This window comes from Passer domesticus, chromosome 27 (assembly GCF_036417665.1).
Source record: "Passer domesticus isolate bPasDom1 chromosome 27, bPasDom1.hap1, whole genome shotgun sequence".
NCBI lineage: Eukaryota > Metazoa > Chordata > Aves > Passeriformes > Passeridae > Passer > Passer domesticus.
The window spans coordinates 3,622,604-3,638,016 of NC_087500.1; the positions used below are offsets into that span (position 1 = coordinate 3,622,604).

Here is a 15,413-nt window from a genome sequence, read left to right on the forward strand (position 1 = left end):
CCTCTCTGGCTGCTGGAACTAAAGCCCTGTTGGCTTTGGTGGAGGATCCCAAGTGGGAATTTTGGTCTCTCCTGCCAGAGCCAGTGGATGTTGGAGCCTGGAATCCCCCTGGGCACTGGTGAAGCTGGTCCCTGTGCCCCTGGCAATGTTTCATGGCAAAGCAAACAAACACAAAATCCTTGGAAACCTGGAGGAATTATTTATTTGGTGCGAGGCAGAGTCCCTGTTTGAGGGGTTCACTCTGCACTGCTGTGCTCCTGCATTCCTTCTGTCCCTGCCAGGACAGACTGCAGAGGTTCTGGGAGCTGGCAGGTGCCAGAGCTGTGCTGGTCCCAGCAGGACCTGAGCACTGTGAGCTGCATTTAGGCACTGAAATGAAACAGGTCTGATTTGTCTCAATCACTGGGGGCTGGGAGGGCGTGAAGGGGACAGTGCTGCTCCCTGAGGGCTGGAATGAGGGTCTGTTTCCCTTCTCCCAGCTGATGGGGGGTTTGCCAGGTCCCACAGTTCCAGGGGGCCAGATTTTTGGAACAGCAGGTGCCTGCAGAGTTTGGGGTTTCACCCTGGGAACCTGAGCCCTCTCCAGCCTCTTGTCCCGGGGAGGATGGCAGCAGGGGCAGAGCAGGGACTGGGACAAAAGCCTTCTCTTTCTTCTCTCTAAAGAATTTAAAGTGTATATATAAAAAAAAACCCAATCCCCAACCCTAAACTACAAAAAATGGTGGAGGTGAGGGGGATCCCCCCTACATCCTGCCTGCAGCACAGATGGGTGAGGGGGCTGAGCTGGACCTGCAGGCACTGGTGGAGGATAAAGGGGCTTAGGGAGGGGACATCATCTTGTCTGCATTTATTAGCTGGGGGCTGAGTTTTCCTGCTCAGGAGAGCACATCAAAATACCCTCAGTTAATAAGAGGTGAAAATCACAACCCAGCCCCTGCAGGACTGGGGAGGGGCAGGGGCAGACCCCCGGGGTGGGGAGAGGCCATGACATGGCAAGGATGAGTCCTGTCTCCAGAACAGCAGGGACTGCTCCTCAGAGCTCCTCGTGAATCTTCTCCTGGTCCTCGTCAGACTTGAGCTTGAGCTCCTCGGGTGTGATCCGCCCGTCCTGGTTGCGGTCCTGGTTCTGGAACATGTCAGCAATGACCTTCTCTGGGTCAGAGCTGGGCATGAGGCGGCCCTTCCCCTCCGCCACCTGCGTCTTGATGAACGTGGAGAACTGCAGAGGGAACAGAAGCTGCTTGGCTCTGCACAGGCAGGGCAGGGAGACCACAGCCCCTGCCAAGGACAGGCAGGGACAGGGGCTGCCCTCGGGGACACTGCCCACACCCTGCTGAAAAATCCCTTCTCCAGGATTTCTTCTCCTGGAAGAAATATTTTCTGAAAAATCCCTTCTCCAGGATTTCTTCTCCCGGAAGAAGCTGAGAAGCCTCAGAGAAAAATGAAAGCAATAATTATCTGATTGCTTCTCCTGGGTTTTGCTGCTTTGGAATGTGGTATGAAGATTGTTTACCAATTACCATTTTTTGATTGGTTTCATGTGAATTATTTTACCTTAATGACCAATCCTGGCCCAGCTGTGTTGGGACTCTGGAAGTAGTCATGATTTTCCATGACCATTTTTGTTAAGCCTTCTGTCTGTATCCTTTATTCTTTAGTATAGTTTTAGTATATACCATTTAGTATAGTTTTAGTATACCATTCTATAATATAATATAATATAATATAATATAATATAATATAATATAATATAATATAATATAATATAATATAATATAATATAATATAATATGATATAATATAATATAATATAATATAATATAATATAATATAATATAATATAATATAATATAATATCGTATAATATAATATAATATAATATAATATAATATAATATAATATAATATAATATAATATAATATAGTATAATATAATATAATATAATATAATATAATATAATATAATATAATATATAATATAATATAATATAGTATAATATAATATAATATAGTATAATATAATATAATATAATATAATATAATATAATATAATATAATATAATATAATATAATATAATATAATATAATATAATATAGTATAGTATAATATGATATATAATAAATTAGCCTTCTAAGAACATGGAGTCATGTCAGATTCTCAATTCCTCCCCTGTCTGGAGCACCTCACAAACACCACACCCAGCAGCAATGCTTTGGCTGGGGTGTTCTTCCTGCACAGCTCTGCAGCCTCCCAAGTGCCCAGGGCCAGCAGTGCCCTTCGAGTGCTGCTGCCCAGGCTGGGGTCCCCTGTGCCCCCATTTCCTCCTGCCCCCCACCATTCGGGACCCACTCACCTCTTCAGCGGGGATCCCCCCGTCCTTGTTGAGGTCCATCTGCTCGTACAGGTTGGCTGGTGGCTCCCCGTGCCAGATGAAGAGGTAACCCTCAGGAACGCCCTCCTCCATGGAGATCAGCTCCACCTCGAAGCGGAGCACGGCGCTGCCAGGCACGCCCCGGGCTGGAAACACAGCACAGGGGAGCTGCAGCAGCACGGGGAGCAGGGCAGCACCCTGAGCCCCACAGCCCGGGCAGGGCTTGGGAGCCCAGCCCAGTTTGCTTGCACACCTCAGCTGCTGCTCCCCTACCTCCGCTCTCCCCGTGGCCCAGGTGTGGGGGCACGATGAGCACGCGCCTCTCCCCTGCACACATGTCCAGGAGGCCGCTGTTCAACCCCTCGATCACCTTGTTGGCCCCCAGAGTCACCTCCTGGGGCTTCTCGTAGTCATGGCTGCAGGAGGCACAGGGGAAACAGGTGAGAAGAGTCCCTGGACTGGGCGTTCAGCCCTGAAATCCCAACCCTTCCATCCCACCGTGGCCCAGAATCCCACACCCTCCATCCTGGCATGCCATGAACTTCCACATCCTCCACCCTGGCATGCCATGAACTTCCACCCTCCAATGCCATGAACTTCCAGACCCTCTACCCTGGCATGCCATGAACTTCCAGACCCTCCATCCTCCTATGCCATGAACTTCCACACCCTCCACCCTGGCATGCCATGAACTTCCAGACCCTCCATCCTCCAATGCCATGAACTTCCAGACCCTCCATCCTGGCATGCCATGAACTTCCAGACCCTCCACCCTGGCATGCCATGAACTTCCAGACCCTCCATCCTGGCATGCCATGAACTTCCACGTCCTCCACCCTCCTATGCCATGAACTTCCACATCCTCCACCCTGGCATGCCATGAACTTCCACATCCTCCATCCTGGCATGCCATGAACTTCCAGACCCTCCACCCTGGCATGCCATGAACTTCCAGACCCTCCACCCTGCCATGCCATGAACTTCCACGTCCTCCACCCTCCTATGCCATGAACTTCCAGACCCTCCATGGCACAGCCAGGTCCACCCCACTGTGCCCCCTGAGCCCTCCCGCCGCAGGTGCCGGCGCTGCGCGGTGCCAGGCGGGGTCTGGCCCCGGGAAGGACGGGGATGAGGGGCACGCACGAGGAGAAGAGGCGGGTGCCATCCAGCAGGGAGCAGTTGTAGTGGTAGCGCACGAAGTCGCGCTGGCGCGTGGTGACATTGCAGCCCTCGGGCCGGAACACGGTCTCGATCTCCACCGGGTCCGCGGGGTTGTGGAAGTCGATGATGTGCACATCAAAGATGAGCACGGCTGAGCCCGGAATTTTGTCTCCTGGAAGAGGAGGACGAGGAGGGATTTTCTGAAAAGTCCCCCCGCCAGGATTTCTTCTCCTGGGAAGTTGAGATGCCTCAGAGGAAAATGCAAATAATAATTATCTGATCTCCTTCTCCTGTTTTGCTGCTTTGGAATATGGTAGGTGAATGTTTGATTGGTTCCGTGTGAATTGTTTTAACTTAATGACCAATCAAAGCCAGCTGTGTTGGATTCTGAGGGGTCATGGGTTTTTATTATTCATTCTTTTCTAGCCTTCTGATGTATCCATTTTCTATTGTTTAGTATAGTTTTAGTATATCATTATTTATAATAAATATAACTAATATAATATAATATAATATAATATAATATAATATAATATAATATATAACATAATAAATATAGTATAATATCATAATGTAATATAATATTATATAGAATATAATAACATTATAATAGAATATAATTAATATAATATCATAAATATAATATAATATAATATAATATAATATAATATAATATAATATAATATAATATAATATAATATAATATAATGTAATGTAATGTAATATAAAGTATATATATAACAGATCACAATATAATAAATCAGCCTTCTAACACTACGGAGTCAGATCCATCTCTTCCCTCATCCTGGGACCCTACACCACCACATACCTGCACCATTCTCCCCATAGGCCAGGTGTGGGGGGATGACCACTCTCCGGTGCTCTCCCACGCAGACCCCCTGCAGCCCCTGATCCATGCCAGGGATGATGTAGCCCTTCCCAATGTAGGTGTTGTAGGTCTGATTGCGGGAGTAACTGCAGCAAAACAACCCCCAGCACCATCAATCCCCCAGCACCATCAATCCCCCGCCCCTACACCCCAAACCCAGCCTCTCCTGCTCCCCCAGGAACCAAACCCTGCTCCGGGAGATGCAACAAACAGATATTGGGGTTTTTTTACCCCATTTCAAACTGGATTTTTTTTACCCTATTTCATGCCCGTTCTCCAGCCTTTCCTTGCAACAAACAGATATTGGGGTTTTTTACCCTATTTCACACCCGTTGTCCCCTCTCCAGCCTTTCCTTGCAACAAACAGATATTGGGGTTTTTTACCCTATTTCATACTGGATTTTTTTTACCCTATTTCACGCCCATTGTCCCGTCTCCAGCCTTTCCTTGCAACAAACAGATATTGGATTTTTTTACCCTATTTCACGCCCGTTGTCCCCTCTCCAGCCTTTCCTTGCAACAAACAGATATTGGGGTTTTTTTACCCCATTTCATACTGGATTTTTTTTTACCCTATTTCATGCCCGTTGTCCCCCCTCCAGCCTGTCCCTGCAGGAGAGGACACTGGGGCTCTGCTACCCCCTCCTGCCCCACCTGGAGTCGAAGAGGGTCCCATCCATGAGCGTCCCGTTGTAGTGGTAGCGGACAAAGTCCCCGGTGACAGCCCGGCGCCGGCAGGACTCCGGCACCTCCAGGTGCTCCAGGGAGACGCCGTCCTTGGGATTGTGGAAATCCACCAGCAGCACGCTGAACACCAGCGACGCCTGCGGCGGGATCACCGTCCCTGGGAGGGGACACGGGTCAGCCCCAGGAGGATCCCTCAAGGGGGCTCAGCCCGGGGCAGGGAGGGAAGGGGATGGATGGGATGATGGGGTGCTGCCATGCTCACCGTAGCCCTTCTCCCCATAGGCCAGGAACGGGGGGATGATGATGCTCCTCTTCTCCCCAGCGCACATCCCCACCAGCCCCTGGTCCATGCCCTTGATCAGCCACCCAGTGCCCACGTAGGTGTCATAGGTGCTGCCCTTGCTGTAGCTGGTGGTGGAGAATGAGGGTGGGGATGGCTCTGGGGCCACAGCAGCAGCCCCAGGGCTGGTTTGGGGGGTCACAGAGCTGCACCAGCCCTGCCAGGGAGCAGGGCTGTGCCAGAGGTTGGTTTGTGGGGTCATGGAGCTGCACCAGTCCTGCTGGGGAGCAGGAGGGAGCAGGGCTATGACAGAGACTGGTTTAGGGGGTGATGGAGCTGCACCAGCCCTGCTGGGGAGAGGAGAGGGAGCAGGGCTGTGCCAGAGGGTGGTTTGGGGGGTGATGGAGCTGCACTAGCCCTGCTGGGGAGCAGGGCTGTGCCTGAGGGTGGTTTGGGGCTCAGGGAGCTGCACCAGCTCTGCCAGGGAGCAGAGCTGTGCCAGAGGCTGGTTTGGGGGGTGATGGAGCTGCACCAGCCCTGCTGGGGAGCAGGGCTGTGCCAGAGGCTGGTTTGGGGGGTGATGGAGCTGCACCAGCCCTGCTGGGGAGCAGGGATGGAGTACAGGGTGAGGCTGCTCCGACTGTGTGCCCAGGCTGGTGTCCCTGGGTCCCAGCCACCCCTAATGGCCCAGCGTGGAGGCAGAGGGTCCATCCCAGCCCCACAGGTGCCAGGGTGCCTCCCGGGGGTCCGTACCTGGAGTCGAAGGGGGTCCCATCCAGCAGGGTGCCGTTGTAGTGGTAGCGCACGAAGTCCGAGTTCTCCACCGTGCGGTTGCAGCGCTCAGGTCTGGACAGGGTGGTGATCTGCAGCTTGTCGTTCTTGTTCCAGATGTCCAGCATGACGACATCGAAGTACAGGGTGGCATCTGGGGGGATCAGCCCCGCTAAAGGGGCAGCAGCAAGGACAGAGCTCCTTAAGCTGGACCAGCACTGAGCCCAGGCCAGCCGTGGGTTCTGCCCCCTGAAACCTCTCCTGAACCCTCTGCTGGAGACCCACGGGAAACCAGCACAGTCCAGCTGGGGGCTGGACCCCTCAATCCCAGGGAAGTCCCACTTCGGCACCACTCACCCTTAGGCTACATCTTCCAGAGGGGCACTGGAGCAGGGGCCACTCTTTGTGGCCACTTCCCCCGGCTGACCGTGGCCTGCCAAGCTAGAAATTAGCAAATTTTGCTGGATTTCTCCAAAACTAAAGCTCCCAGAAACTAGGCCCCTGCAAGTCCTTAGAGCCCCAAATGCCACATTTAATCTGATACCCAGACCCTAGGGAAGTGACTTCTTTTTCCCCTGGAAAATGGCCTCTGTTTGCGGCCACTCCCCTGCGGCCAACTCTGGCCACCCAAGCTAGACATTTGCAAATTTTGCTGGATTTCTCCAAAACTAAAGCTGCCAGAAACTGGGCCCCTGCTAATCCTCAGGGACAGGGGCCTAGTCCCTCGTGTCCCTGCTAAGGGCAGCCCCGGGGCCCTTACCCACGCCGATGCTGCCGTAGCCCAGGTGGGGTGGCACGATGAGGTGACGCCGCTCGTTGACGCACATGCCCTGCAGCCCCCGGTCCATGCCCGTGATCAGCCGCCCAACGCCCACCACTCCGGCCACCGTGGCCCCTCGGTCGTAGCTGGGGCAAAGGGACAGAGCCATCAGAGCTGAGGGAAAGGGTGAAGCTCCCAAAGCTGCCCGTGCTGGTGGGGCAGTGTGCGGGTCTCCCACCACAGCCCTGCGCTGCAGGCAGAGCCCATTGAAAATGTGGAGCCCAGTGGGCTCAATGCCATGCTGCTGGGGCACTGGTCAGGGTTTCAGCCTCACCATGCACCCCCAGAAGCCATCCACACCCTGCCCAGATCTCACCCGCTGGGCTGGGCTGGAGGATGGCAGCTCTGGGGTTTCCTGCTGCTTCCAAATCATTTTGTACATGGCACGTTGGAGCTTTGCACAGTGATGGGGAAAGATGACATCCCAGCCTCGTTTTTAAACTGAAAATTTGTTTTTATTTTTAAACCTTAAAATACTCCAAGGAACTGCTGGGGCAGCAGATGTCCTCCTGACAGAGAATTCTTTTAGCAGTGTCCCCAGGCTCCCACTGCAGTTACTTTCTCCCCCATTAATGCTCACAAGAAAGACAAGACACATCAAACTGTGAACCTCTTTGCTTTCCAGAGCTACAAAACAACACCTGCCTGGGAAATTCTGATTGCTACGTGGCTCCAGTTATTCCTGTGTCCCCAGTGCTCCTTCCTGCACATGGTGCTGCAGACCAGGGGCTGCCCCAGCCCTGATTCCCAGCCAGCACGAGCAGAGCAGGGATGATGCAGGGGCCAAGGAACTCTGAGGCCAGCAGAGCCGAGCCTCTGGTATAATGAAGGGTTTCGCTGCTGCCACGTCTCAAAGTGCTCCAAGCATTTTCCTGCCTGTGCAGCACATGCACATACGTGTTCCTGCGTGCACAGCGTGCCAGTGAGGGCCAAATCCTGCTTTGTGCCCTGGACAGGTTATCCCCCAGCCCTGTGCAGCTGCAGGGGTGCAGCCCCCCGAAGGGCTGGGAGCTTCTGTGGGGCAGCCCGGGCTGGGGGGCTGCAGCCTGGGCTGGGGGGCTGAAACCTGGGCTGGGGGGCTGCAGCCTGGGCTGGGGGGCTGCAACCTGGGCTGGGGGGCTGCAGCCTGGGCTGGGGGGCTGCAACCTGGGCTGGGGGCTGCAGCCCGGGCTGGGGGGCTGCAGCCTGGGCTGGGGGGCTGCAACCTGAGCTGGGGGGCCGCAGCCTGGGCTGGGGGTTCGCTTCAGCCTGACACAAGTACAGGCTCCTGCGTTACCCCAGCACCCACCAAAACCCCTCTCGGTTCACAGCCCGGGGCTCTGGGCGTTGTCTCCGGCTGGGGGAGGCGTGCGGGGTCCCCTGCCCCGGCATGCGGGCGGGGGGCTGGGGGAGGCATGCAGGGTCCCGCCGCAGCTGCCCCCCGCATGCAGCCGCCACGGAGCCGCGGGCGATACCTGGAGTCAAACTTTTTGCCATCTTTAAAGGTCCCATTGTAGTGGTAGCGAATGAAATCCCCCATCTGCGCCTCCCGCAGGCAGATTTTGGGAATATAGTATCTGTCTATCACCACGTCTTCCAAAGGGCCGGGGTCGCCCAGCGCCGGGGCCCCCAAGACGCCCAGGAGGAGGAGGAGGAGGAGGAGGAGGCAGCAGCGGCTGCCCGGGGCCATGGCCATGGCGCTGAGGCGGCGGAAGGGCCCGGCCGGGGAAGGAGGAGGGCGGGGGGTTCAGGACGCCCCTTTCCTGCCCCTTGCCTTCTCTGTCCCGTGCCTTCCCCTCCGCCCGCCCAGCCCGGCCCTCTCGGAATTTCTGCAGACGTGTCCGGGCCCCCCGCGCTCCCCCCGCGGCGCGGAGCTGGCAGAGAGCGCTCCGGGCGGGGGAGTTATTCCTTTTATTCTTTTCCTCTCTTTCTCTCTTTTGTTTCTCCTCTTAGTTTGTTTCCCTCCTTTATTTATTTATTTTCTTTCCCCTTTCCCCCTCCTCTTTTTTCTCTTTTTCTTTTCTCATTATTTACTCTCTCTTTTTTATTTTTTTTTTCTTTCTTTCTTTTTTTTTTTTTTTTTATTGGGCAATTCCTCCTCCGAAGGAAAAGCTGACGGCTGCAAGCCCAGCCCAGCCCGGCCCTGCCCGGCCCCAGGTCCTAGCGCTGCTGTGCCTCCTCCTCCTCCTCCTCTTCTTCCTCTTCTGCCCCTGCCAGCTCATTGCTGCTGCTCAGTCCCAGCAGCTCGGGAGAGTAAATAAAAGGAATTGAGTGTTTTAATAACGAGTCTGCTGCTGGCAGAGCCTTTACTGATGTAAAATGTGACATTCTCCCAGCAGTCCTTCCCAGACAAACACGGCCTCAAACACTCAGGAGGTGTTGCTCACACATCCCTGCTCCCCCAAATCCATCGGCAAGAAGCAGGTCCTGTGCAAGAGCCTTTGGTGAGCTCTAGGTGGGAAATAAAACGGGCCGTGAACCCAAATCCCAGCCCAGCTCCTCTGAGGCTCAGTGTTACCAGTGAGAGCACCAGCTCCAGCAAAGCTCCGCCAGCTGCCCCAGCTGAGCCCCCAAACCCGGCTGAGCACCTTCAGTGTCCCCCTCACTGACGGGCTGGTGGCACCACAGCCAGCAGCCTCTGGAAACCTCAGCAGCGCCCTGGCTCCTGCCCCGCGCTGTGACACCCCCGGTGCCACCGTCCGGCCAGCGACAAAGCCCTGGGTTTGGGCCGGGGCCACTGCGGCCGTGCCGAGGCCTGGCACGGGCCAGCCTGGGGCCGGGATCTGGCACGGCACAGAGCGTGTGGCCTCGGGCTGGGCCCCGGCCAGCGCCGGGGACACCTCCGGCGCTGCTGCGGCATCGCGCTCCGCGGCGCGCATCCCCCGCGGGGCCGGCGGAGCCGCACTAAGCCCCCGCGGGCCCGCCCCGCACCGCCCACCCCGCAGCCCGCCCCCTGCGCGGGGCCCGCCGCGGAGCGCTGCGCGGACGGTGCGCGGACGGTGCGCGGACAGTGCGCGGGCGCTGCGCGGGTGCTGCGCGGGGCGGTGCGCGGCCATTGCGCGGCAGCGGGGATGGGCGGCGCGGTGCCGGTGCCGGTAGCGCTGCCGGCGGTGCTGCTGGCCGTGCTGGCGGCGGGGCGCTGCGCGGCGCAGTACGAGCAGTACAGCGTGCGCGGGTTCCCCGCGGCCGCGCTGGAGCCGCTGCAGAGCGCCTACGAGCGGGCGCTGGAGCAGTACGCGGACGCGCAATGGGCGGAGAGCGCCCAGGGGCTGGAGGCCAGCCTGCGGCTGCACAGGCTGCTGCGGGACAGCGAGGCGCACTGCCACCGCCGCTGCGCCGGGGAGCCCCCCGGGGAGCCCCCCGCGGGGCAGCGGGACCCCGCGGGGGAGTGGGAGCGGGAGATGCGGCTCTTCGGGCGGCTGCTGCTCCGCGCCGGCTGCCTGCGCGCCTGCAAGCGGGAGCTGCCCGTGTTCCAGCTGCGCTACCCGCCGGCGCAGACCCTGCGCGACTTCCAGCGCCGCCAGCCCTACCAGTACCTGCACTACGCGCTCTTCAAGGTGAGCGGGGGGGCAAATGGCAGGGGTTGGGGGGGTCCTGCTGCTCTGTCCTGCACCACTGATCTTTCTCCTCCATGCTGGTTGGGCACACCCCTTCCCGGGTCTCTTCCTGTGTCACTCATCCTGTGAGTTTACCATCCTGTACCTCCTCTTTGACACCCCCGTTCTGCATCCCCATCCTGTGCCCCCCTCCTACATTGCACCCTCTCATCTGCCCACCCTGAACCCCACTCCCGTCTATCTCTGCACCCCCTGAACCCTGCTCCCCTCCATCCTGCACCCTGCTCTCAGGTGCTTCCCCTTTCCTTCCCTCCCCATCTGGCAGCCCCCTCCAGCTCCTCCATGCTGCCCCCGAGCCGAGGCACGTCAGCATCATCTGGGACACATCAGGCAGGACAACCAGGGGGCCCCTGTGGTCACGTCCTTCTACCCCACCTTGTGTTGTCCTGGTGCCCCAAAGTCTCCCTGGGAAGCAGAGAGCACACAGGGGCTGCCCCAGCTTGAGGGGCCTGAGCTGGAGGGCCCAGTGCCTCTGTGGTTGTGGTGGGACACGTGTCTGGATGCTCCATAAGAAAGAGGGAGTTGCTCAGCTTCACAGTGCAGACGTGGAGGGAGGTTTTGTGGAGGGAGGTTTCATAAGGGGGATGCCGTGTGTTGGCCAGAGTGCCTCTGGCAGGGGACAGTGCTCTGGTCAGGGTCTGGTCCCTGGCCACCTGCCACTGTGGGTGCTGTTTTAGCACTCAGCACTGCAGCCCCACTCACCTGGCAGTGGCAAGGGACTGCCTGGCTTTATCCTTAATGCCTTTTCCTCTTGCTGCTTTGGCCCAAACCCATTTCATGGATGGGTCAAATCACCCTCCCTCCCTCCCTGCTCACTCCCCTGAAGCTGCAACCCGAGAGCCCATAAAGCAGCAGGGGCAGCAGCCAGGTCTGATGGCAGTGCTGGAGAAGGGCAGATGTGTGGGTCAAACCCACACCACGTGGGTCCCCTCACACCACGTGGATCTACCTCACACCACATGGATCCCCTCACACCACACGGATCCCCTCACACCACGTGGATCACTCCTGGCTGGATGTGGGGGCCCATGAGAGGCTGAGCTGTCCCTGTGCCCATCATGGTTGATGGGGCTGGAGTTACCTGCAGTGTCCACGTTCCCAGATCCTGTCTGTTCATCACTGCCAGTGGATGATTGTGCAGTGTGGGTTCAGGGCTGTTCGCCACAAGGATCACCCCTCTGTCCTGCAGCCCAGGGGCCTGGCTGGGTGCTGAGCCCCCCTTGGCTGCAGTGTGGGTTCAGGGCTGCTCCCCACAAGGATCCCCCTCTCTCCTGCAGCCCAGGGGTCTGGCTGGGTGCTGAGCCCCCCTTGGCTGCAGTGTGGGTTCAGGCTGCCCTGCAGCAGGTCTCTGCACCGCCTCCTCCTCCCTCCACAGTCAAACAAGATCAAGAAAGCCGTGTCTGCTGCCCACACCTTCCTGCAGAAAAACCCCAAGCACGAGATGACCTTGAGGTACCTCAACTACTACAGGACGATGCTGGACGTGGATGAATACCTGGTCGACCTGGAAGCTCAGCCCTTTGAGGTAAGGAGGGGACGGGGCTGGGGCAGGAGAGGGGCTCCCCAGGGCTGGAAGCCCACCTGGGCTCCCAAAGCCCGAGGGAAGCAGCTGTCCCTCACGAGCAGTGCTCCTCGCAGCCGATATTCGTGCGGTCAGTGAAGCTGTACAACAGCGGCGATTTCCGGAGCAGCGCAGCCGACATGGAGCAGGCTCTGGCCGAGTACTACAAGGCCTACGAGGATTGTCTGGCCGGCTGCGAGGGCGCCTACGAGCTCCAGGAGTTCAAGGACTTCTACCCTGCCATCGCAGGTACCGCGGGGCTGGGGGACGGCAGGTTTGGGGCGGTGATGGGGCTGCAACACCCGACGTCTCCCCACAGACCACTTTGTGAGCGTCCTGCAGTGCAAGGTGGACTGCGAGAGCGAGCTCACCCCCAACGTGGGCGGCTACTTCGTGGAGAAATTCGTGGCCACCATGTACCACTACCTGCAGTTCGCTTACTACAAGCGTGAGTGCCGCTGCGAGCGGGGGGCTCTGTGCACCCTGGGGCGCCCCGGGGTGCTGTGGGTGCTGCGAGGGGTGTCCCCCCCGGGTCAGCTGGCGCTGCTCCCCGCAGTGAACGAGGTGCAGGACGCGGTGCGCAGCGTCTCCAGCTACATGCTCTTCGACCCGGGCGACTCCGTGATGCAGCAGAACCTGGTCTATTACCGCTTCCACCGCGAGCGCTGGCGCCTGCGCGAGGAGGACTTCGAGCCACGGCCGGTGAGGACCCCCCAGCCCCCCCATCCTGGGCCCCGCGCTGCCCGGGGAGGGGCTGACCCCAGCCCCTGTCCCCCGCCGTGCCCAGGAAGCCGTGAGGTACCACAACCAGACGGCCGCCCAGAAGAAGATGCTGGAGTTCGCCCGGCAGTACCTGCAGGATGATGATGATGAGGTAGCTGATGCGGGGCGCACCTGGTGCTTTTGGGGGTGCTGGGGGTGATTCCTCAGGTGGGGGGTCAGCCCCCCTGGAGCAGAGGGTGCAGGTGAGGCTGCCGAGCCTCCTCCTGCCCTTGTGTGCTGCAGATGGAGGTGGATGGTGCTGAGGGGCTGCAGGAGCAGGACCTGCCCTCCGATGGCGAGTTCGAGGGTGAGGGTGACTACGAGGAAGGCTTCTTCTCAGAGTGGTGGCAGGAACCCAAGACCAAAGGAGACAAAGACGACCAAGGTTCCTGATACCAGGGCTGGGGGCTGTGCTGTAGGGTGGGGGGGTCTGCTGCCAGCACCCCTGGTGCCACCAAACTCTTCTTGTTTGCAGAGATCCTATGATGAGCCAGGTGAAGGGGGAGCCAGCTGGATGGTGGTGGCTCTGTGATGCCATCTTGGGGACATCGGGCTTCGGGCTCCTCCCAGCCACCGGCAGAAACTCAGACTCATGGGGAGGGGCCAGTCCTGCCTGGCATCCTGCAGCAGGGCTGCCTTTGGCACCTGGATGTCTGCTGGCACAGCCCAGTTCCCATCCGTGGAACACCAGCAGCCCTGAACATCCCTGCTTGCCCAGGAGCCTGGGCCACCCCTGTCCCCAGTGCCCCCAGCAGTGATGCCCCACAGCACTGGGGATTTCTGTGTCCTCAGCTGCTCCCCAGGATCTGTGGATGATGCACCAGCATCGACCCTATCTTGTCTTGAGGGGCTTAGGGCAAAGTAGGGAGCAATGCACAATGCTGCTGGAGCTGGTCCTGCCCCTTCCTGGGGCTCCCTGAGCTCCTGCTCCTGTTCTGCCAGCTCCCATAGCCCAGTTCCCCTTGGACTGCCCATCCTGGTGCTACAGGGGCCCTGGTGTGCCATGTCCCCATGTCACCACAGGGCTGCAGCCTGGTGAGGCTGTGGCACCTGTGCCCTGCCCGTGCCTTGAAATTTTGCCACACCAGCCCTCTCTTAGCCTTAAGCTCCATTAATTTAAGATTTCCCCTCTTGCACAGTTGCTCTTTTTATATATTTACTGGTGCTGAACTTTTAATAAAATCCAGACTGGTCTTTTCGTGGCTGCCTCCACCTTCCATGTGCTGCCACCACAGGATCCAGGAGCTCAGGGCAGGAGAGGGGAAGGGGTGAGTTCAGGCCTGGATGTCCCCACAGATGGGGGAACTCGTGGGGCTGGGGACCCATGAGAGCAGCCAGGCTCCTGTGAGGCTCTGGGTTCCTGAGGGGGACCCCAAATGGGATCCCTGACCCCCCATTGACTGTCAGGTGAGGCTGAGGGGAGCTGCAGGGGGCTGGAGGGCAGCGTGTCCTACCCCATAAGGGTCTTTGGGGTGTGATGTCCATGAGCTGTTTTGGGGTGACGTCACTGTTTTGGGGTGCAGTGCTGTGACACTGCTCCCTGGGGATGCATCACCCTGCTCCTGGACTGGAGGGTGCAGCTGCACCAAGATGGGGGTGGCAGGGTGGGGTGACCTCCTGCCTGCATCGGGGCGTTTTGGGGGTCTCTGGTGGTGCTGACAAACCTGTGCCAGTCCCGGGCAGTGTGTGCCCGACCACTCCTCCCTGCCCTGCTCGCCTGGAAATTGGCTGCGAGGACTGAAACTGAGAGGCTGAATCACAGCGTTGGCCCCGGGGGAGGGAAGGGATGGGAATGGAAGGAAGAGGGTGGCAAGAGGCTGCCAGCACCCCACCCTGCCCTGCCTGGAGCCCCTGTTCACGGGGCTTTTCCAGCTCTGCAGGGCGGGGGGCTGAGCTCAGGGCTCGGGGAGGGGGCACCCACTGCACCCCTGCGCGGGGACAGGGCTGTCCTGTCACCTGGGAGGAGCTGGCTTTGTCACCGACGGGTCACAGCCACCTGCGGAGGGCAGTGCCAGCCCGCTGGGGTGTGGCCGGGGGATGAGCGGCGCTGGCACCGCAGCGCGGGGGACAAAGGCCTGCGGATCGTCCCAACAGCTGGGCGAGGGTGGCACTGGGCCCGGGGGGCCCCCGCCCTGCTCTGACACACCTGGGCACCGTGTCCCCTCCCCAGGAGGAGACGGCAGCTCCTCTCTCCCCCCACCTGCGGGCACCAGGCAAAGCCCCTTGCAGCCGAGAGCGGGGGTCCCTTCCCCAATCCCACCTGCAGCCCCTGGAAGTGCAGGCGCTGCCAGCATCCATCCCGGGCAGTGCCAGGCGGGAGCAGAGCTCTGGGAGCGGCGGTGTCACCCCCTGAGCATGGCCACCGTGCTGTCCCCCAGGACGGGGAGAGTCGAGCTGCGGGGCAGTGCCGGGGTGCAGAGTGACTGCCTGGGGACACGGGGGTGGGATGCGGGGCATGCAGGGGGTGCAGGGGATGCGGGGCATGCAGGGGATGCAGGAGATGCAGGGTTACACC

The 15,413-nt window shown here is 58.6% G+C and overlaps 2 protein-coding genes across 2 annotated transcripts; one reads left to right on the forward strand and one right to left on the reverse strand.

The window, feature by feature from the left end:
* Positions 1–176: 176 nt before the first annotated feature.
* On the reverse strand, positions 177–8,732 carry FKBP10 (FKBP prolyl isomerase 10). Its single transcript, XM_064400176.1, has 10 exons — positions 8,434–8,732; positions 6,920–7,065; positions 6,142–6,331; positions 5,371–5,516; positions 5,076–5,265; positions 4,362–4,507; positions 3,515–3,704; positions 2,645–2,787; positions 2,354–2,517; positions 177–1,219 (listed from the first exon to the last, which is right to left on the reverse strand). Exons 1-10 carry the CDS (start codon positions 8,652–8,654, stop codon positions 1,034–1,036), a joined length of 1,722 nt encoding a protein of 573 aa, XP_064256246.1. The 5' UTR covers positions 8,655–8,732; the 3' UTR covers positions 177–1,033.
* A 1,230-nt stretch (positions 8,733–9,962) lies between these two features.
* P3H4 (prolyl 3-hydroxylase family member 4 (inactive)) lies at positions 9,963–13,415 on the forward strand. The gene is made up of 8 exons (XM_064399685.1): positions 9,963–10,515; positions 11,951–12,100; positions 12,214–12,385; positions 12,456–12,584; positions 12,693–12,838; positions 12,924–13,010; positions 13,142–13,283; positions 13,374–13,415. The coding sequence occupies exons 1-8, from the start codon at positions 10,030–10,032 to the stop codon at positions 13,382–13,384; spliced, it is 1,323 nt and encodes a 440-aa protein (XP_064255755.1). The 5' UTR covers positions 9,963–10,029; the 3' UTR covers positions 13,385–13,415.
* The last annotated feature ends 1,998 nt before the right edge of the window (positions 13,416–15,413 follow it).

Coding starts and splice junctions, on each gene's coding strand:
- FKBP10 (XM_064400176.1), bottom strand. CDS start 8,654: ATGGCCATGGCCCCGGGCAGCCGCTGCTGCCTCCTCCTCCTCCTCCTC. Junction 7,066..8,433: donor GGCAAAAAGTTTGACTCCAG/GTATCGCCCGCG, acceptor CCTTTGCCCCAG/CTACGACCGAGGGGCCACGG. Junction 2,788..3,514: donor GGCACCCGCCTCTTCTCCTC/GTGCGTGCCCCT, acceptor TGCCTCCTGCAG/CCATGACTACGAGAAGCCCC.
- P3H4 (XM_064399685.1), top strand. CDS start 10,030: ATGGGCGGCGCGGTGCCGGTGCCGGTAGCGCTGCCGGCGGTGCTGCTG. Junction 10,516..11,950: donor TGCACTACGCGCTCTTCAAG/GTGAGCGGGGGG, acceptor CTCCCTCCACAG/TCAAACAAGATCAAGAAAGC. Junction 12,839..12,923: donor AGGACTTCGAGCCACGGCCG/GTGAGGACCCCC, acceptor CGCCGTGCCCAG/GAAGCCGTGAGGTACCACAA.